The sequence below is a fragment of the Aegilops tauschii genome, chromosome 7, assembly GCF_002575655.3.
Source record: "Aegilops tauschii subsp. strangulata cultivar AL8/78 chromosome 7, Aet v6.0, whole genome shotgun sequence".
In the NCBI taxonomy this organism is placed as follows: domain Eukaryota; kingdom Viridiplantae; phylum Streptophyta; class Magnoliopsida; order Poales; family Poaceae; genus Aegilops; species Aegilops tauschii.
In genome coordinates this window covers 269,512,457-269,518,149 of record NC_053041.3, presented here as the reverse complement: position 1 = coordinate 269,518,149, position 5,693 = coordinate 269,512,457, and the positions used below count along the sequence as shown (strand labels likewise).

Below are 5,693 nucleotides of genomic sequence, written 5' to 3'. Positions count from 1 at the left end.
GGCCTCCTCTGGTGCAAAGACTGGAATGTTGACATCAAAATTTGTTGGATTGTCAATCTAAAGCACATTCATTTCTCCCCCTAAATTGGCAGCAGGTGGGGGAACAGGCAGATCTAAAGGAGCAAGCAATTCATTCAGTTCCTGTAAATTAGGGCCTCCACCCATAGAATTGGCAGAGCAATTGTGTGAAATTTGTAAGCCGAGAGAGAAAGAGAGATAAGCCACTGTCCTCCTGAGCTTCAAGTTGAGGCATGTTCACATCAAAGGACCAACCAGATCATTAAGTTCTCAGAACTCTCCTGCATGCAGTTCTACATCAACTTGCTCTTGAGGCATAGCCCAATGGCCCCAACCTTCCTCTTCCTGTGGCTCTGCATTGTCTACATGATTTTCTTGAGCATTGTCCTATTGGATCAGGAGAAAGGCCAAAGGTCCCACAGCCAAATTGTTCTGATTGGGGTGATGGAATTGTTCTGGTGGCCTTGGATGGGGGTTGCCATCTTCTGGAACCGGGTCTTCATCAGGAGGTGGACCACCAGAAGGAATGTCTTGGAAAATCACCACAGGACAGGTCCAAGACTGACCATTGAGACTATGAGCTCCAGAAATCAAAATGCTGGCAGGAACATCTTTGAGGGCATCAATATTAACCTTAACAGCAACTGTAGGATCACTAGATTTGTTTCTATCCCAAACTTGTAACTGACCAAAACTAGAAGTGGCTTTGGATAGCTCATGAAAGGATCTGTGGTCAGCAGGAAAACCAACTAATAGTAGCCAAACATCTCTGTTCAGAGAGAAGTTCTTCCAGTTCATGCCCTCATTGTATTTTAAAAGACAAGGTGGATATCATCATACTGGTGAGGACCTCTGCGACTAAGAAATCGCGGTCCGCAGCACTATTCAACGGAATGAAAGACTGACCAGAAGGGCATCTAGTAATGGAGACCACACCATGCGCTTGGAGAGGAGGAACTCTTGCAATATTTCCTTGACAATGGCAAAGGCAACCTCACCTTGTGGCATTGGGATGGCGGTGACGATGGCGAGATCTTCATTGGCTGGAACCAGCTTTCCATGGATGACACGATGGTGGGCCGACCGACCGGCGACCTCGATAGCATGGCAGCCAACAGGGAGGAAAGGGACTGGGTCGAACGGGAAGGTAGCCATTGATGGTGCCGCAGCAGAAGCAGGGAAAACCCCAGGCGTGGAGGTGGAGATCGAGTGCTGCAGCAGAGGTGGTGGTGGGCGGTGGGAATGCGACACAGCAGGAGCGGTAATGCGCTCATCAGAGCGATTTTATTGATCAGAGGGGGGTGTTGTGTCTCTTCCAATGGGGCCACCTGCGGGCGAAGGGCGGTTGTGACGGTGATCAGCCAAAGATGGATGCGACGATTGGGGAGCCAGCCTAATAGGGGAAGTGGGAGCGTTAACCTTGCCCCAAACCTGCAATTGGCCTGAATGTGACCCAAGCGCTTGCAGCCCTTGCAACGCATTCTACTGGTGCACTTGGGTCGAAGGTGGCCCGAAGTAAGGCAGCGAACGCAGAAATCAGCTCGACTGCCATGGGTTTCAGGAGAACGGCGCAAAGGCCCAGAAATTTGAATAGTCGACGATCTCGCCCTGCCTATGGCAATGCTATTGGGAGAAGTTAATATCGGAGTTAAGGTAGGCCTTGACTGCACTAAACTCTCCGAAGCAGGAAGAACACGCAGATTACGCTCTTTGGAGGTGCGATCAACGGAGGAAAAGATTCGAGGAGTTTGAACCGCAACAGCATAGGACCTACGATCATTTGATCGATCAACCAAGGTCCATTCCTGGTCCAATTCTTGCATGTACGGATGATACTCTTTACGGAAATCTGGACCACCACGTCCCGAGATAAAGAAACCCACGTTGAAAAGATCATTCACATAATTTCCCCCTTCGATAATCGCAACACCAACTTCCTTAGAGGAAACATTGAATTTGAATGACCAATTTTGAAGGCAGGAGACCCTGAAGCGGGAAGCATGCCCACCAAAACAAGATTGGTGAATGAGACTAACCAATTTACTATCGATATGAAGCTCAGATCTGCAGATCTCCACCACGAGAAAGAATTCCCGATGGATGTCACCCTCAAAGTGATTAGCTGGTACTCCGAACTACTTTCGGATGTAGGCCTCGAAAGCCAGACCTAGTTCAAACTTGAGATCCGAGAGAGCCATGGGGGCAAGACGATGAAGCCTGAGTGAAGGAGATGCTTGACCAACAGCGCCGGAGTGGTCGCTGTCGTGAGATGGTGGCCGTCGCGGTCGGAGTGGCCAGCGGCGCAGGAGAGGCTAGGAGCAAGAATCCGCGGGAGGTGCCTCATGTTTGTGTTTGCATTGTTTCATTGGCCTTATTGTTGTGGCTTTAATGATTTATAAAGGTTGGCATTGTTCATGCCTTTGGTCTAAATAACCATGTGCAAAATCGAATTGGTCAGTGACCAATAGTCTTTTTTTTTGCGGGTGAGTCATCAATAGTCATTGACAAGAGAGAATCATACATAGATATGCAGAGATGATTCAGTCATTTTTCAGTTGATCAGTTTGGCAAATGAGATACTCGTAATGGCAATCGCAACGAAAGAGACATGATTTAAACATGACAAGTTCCTTCTCGTAATTAAGTGAATACTAATATACACCGAGCATTAGGGTGAAATGAGAGTACAAGATGCTAAACTCAGAATAAGAAGAAATGGCTATACCACCAAGAAAGGTACAAGTTACAAGTTAAGAAGGAACATCATCAGACCCTACACAACCTTCTCATGTCCACGATAAAATTAACCGCCTCCAGTGTCAAGGCCCTATCCCCAACCAAAAGATGTTAATCACACGGATGGATACAAACCATTTTGCAACCTATGTTGGGATCAAAAGGGTCAAGCAAAGTATACGCAAAAGCACCTGAGATGTATATACACATTGCTAGGCAGATGTGAAGAAGTCAGCTTGTGTGTTCTTCCTACGTACATGCATGCCATGCGATGCCATGCCATGCCATGCCAGCCTCTCGGATCTGCAACAAAACCGGTGGGTGCACGTGGATCGATCAATTTGACGTACGTTAATGGTAACCTTTTGCCCCTCTGGATTGGTAGAGCTCCATCCTGATCTTGGCCTCCGGCAACAAGCTTTCGATCAACTTGTCCTGCTCCTGCTTGGACGCCCACTCCAGCACGGTGAGGATCTCCGCCTGCGCGAGGTCCTCGCTGTCGGGGACGTTGTGCGCGATGTAGCACACCAGGAGGAGCGCCGCCACCTGCACCATCTGCTCCCCGAAGTACACCAGCTGGACCAGGTGCTTGGCGCCGCTGGCGTTGATGATGGCCTTGGAGTGGTCCACGTGGAGGTAGTTATCCGTGCAGGCGAATTTGGTCAGCGCCACGGCCGCCTCCCGGGACACGTCGGCTTCCCGCTCGTCCAGGAGGTTCACCAGCGGCCCGATGATCCGGGTCTCCGTCGCCCGGAAGGTTCTCGACAGGCAGCCCAGCGACGTGATGCAGGGGATCAGGAGATCGTCGTACTCCGCCTTGGTGACCACGCGGAGGAGCTGGTCCACCACGGCGCGCGCCGCGGGGGACGTCGGCTTGAACGCCGACCGCCGGAGGTCCGCGTTCTGCTCCGCCACACGGCAGATCTCCATGAGCGCCAGGGCCGAGTTGTACTGCACGTCTGGGGCGCCTTTCTCCAGGAGGATGGAGAAACAGAGCAGCGCCCTGGACTCCGTGATGTTCTTGCACACGGCGGCATTGCCCGTGGCTAACTGGCACAGCGCTCTCGCTGCGTTGGATTTCATGTAGGCTTTGGTCTCTTCGTCCTCGTATTCTTTCCCTCGCGTGCTCGTCCCCGACAAGGACACATTGTGCTGCTTCGTCCCCGCAACGCTGCCAATGCTCGCAGCCGCAGCTCCCGTGACGCCACTTGAGCTGGTGCCACCGGTGGCGGCGGCGGCGGCGGCAGCGGCGTTACCACCGGCAGCGGAGCCACCACCGACTGTGGGCTTCGCCGACAAGCTGTTGGCCGCGGTGTGCTCCGCCGCATCAAATGTGTCCTGATGGGACGAGTATTTGCCGCTGCCCTTCTTGTCCATGACAACGGAGTGTAGGCTCATCCTGGACGCGACGGCGTACTTGGAGTGCTCCTGCACCGTCTCGAAGGCGAGGTGGGACACGAGCAGGCGGATCACGTTGCTCTGCATGAACGCGTCCTGGCATTTGGGGTGGTTGGTGGCGAGCTCGGACACGGCCCACGCCACCATTCCCTGCACCTTCATGGGCGCGTCCTTGAGAATCTTGGAGAAGGCGGTGCAGACGCCGGCGAGCACCATGAGCTCGACGCACTCCGGGTCGCGGCCGAGGAGGCCGATGGCGAGCGCGGCGTTCTCCTGGCCCTCAGGGCGGCCCTCCTTTATGAGGCGCAGCAGAGGCGGGACGCCGTCCTCTTCGATGATGAGCCTGCCGTAGCGGTCATTGTCGCGCGCGAGAGAGACGACGCTAGCCGCGGCGTCAGCGCGGGCGTCGAATGTGCCGGTGTAGAGCACGGCGATCTGCTCCCAGATGAGGAAGAGGATGGGCTCGTTCTGGGCGATAGGGGGCAAGCCAATGTGGTCATCCAGGTCATCGCCGGCGTTAGCGTAGTTGGACACGCGGAGAATCCAAGAGAGGTCGCCGAGGGAGTTGTCGAGCTGGTTGGACGTCCTCTTGAAGGAGCCGGCGGGGATGATGGTGAAGACGCGGTGGACGATGCCGTGAGCGCGGCAACGGTCGAGAAGGGCGGCGGCCTTGTCGAGCACCTTGCCGGTGTCGTCGAGGATGCGGCGGGCGGGACGCTCGTAGAGGTCGGCGCGCGCGGCCTGGCGGAGGAGGGAGGCGAGGCGCTCGACCTTGTTCTTGAGCTCCAGGCACTCCTGCCGGCACGTCTGCGCCTCCTCCGCCCACTTGATCACCTGCTCCGCGACCTGGATCGGCCGCGCCAAGATCGCCTTCAGGTCATCCATCCTGTGCCGCGGCGGCCCCGCCCCCTCCTGATCACCGGTCGGTCAACGGAGCAATGGCGAGCGGAATTGTCGATCTTTCTTGGTCTCCGGTTCCAGCCGTCCTCCGGCGGCGGCGGAGGAGGATGGGGAATGCGCTAATTTTGCTTCGTTTATTTGGGGACGGAAATGGAAGGGAGCGGGAGCGCAGGGGCGCGGCATGCGAGAGGTGAGGCGCGAGCTCCTCCTGGCCTTGATGGCTGGATAGGAAGGAGGGAATGGGAGGAGGCGCCACGGCGGTTTCCATTCTTCCGTTCGGCCTTGTCATTTCCCCCCTCCCCTCCCTTTTGGGCGTTTGATTGGAGGCCGTTAGATATAAAACCTAGGGCAACCTCTCTTTTAACACACCGATAATAATGGACAAGTTTGAGAGAGACCTGATTGCTCATTTGAGTCAAGAATTTTCAGTCCACCATGCAGCTATTCAAACGCACACAATCTCGCTGAAATGGACCTTTATTTTTCTGAAAAGGGGCGCTTTATTACTTAAAAGATTTAAGCATTACACCCGGCCTCTGCATAACTAAGATGCACACAGTCAAATAAGGTCCTCTCACACACAAAAAATAAATAAAATAAAAATAGACGAAATACAAAGAAACTTAGAGTCTGTGAAACGC

At 54.0% G+C, this 5,693-nt stretch overlaps 1 protein-coding gene across 2 annotated transcripts; it reads right to left on the bottom strand.

Annotated features, from left to right (window-relative positions):
- Window positions 1-2,589: 2,589 nt before the first annotated feature.
- Window positions 2,590-5,037, bottom strand: LOC109749095 (uncharacterized). Of its 2 annotated transcripts, XM_020308099.2 has the most exons (2): window positions 4,032-5,037; window positions 2,590-3,947 (listed from the first exon to the last, which is right to left on the bottom strand). In XM_020308099.2, the coding sequence occupies exons 1-2, from the start codon at window positions 5,035-5,037 to the stop codon at window positions 3,106-3,108; spliced, it is 1,848 nt and encodes a 615-aa protein (XP_020163688.1). In that variant the 3' UTR covers window positions 2,590-3,105. The 2 variants fall into 2 exon arrangements, with proteins under 2 accessions (XP_020163688.1, XP_045087034.1); XM_045231099.1 differs by having other exon boundaries at window positions 2,590-5,037.
- Between the last annotated feature and the right edge of the window lie 656 nt (window positions 5,038-5,693).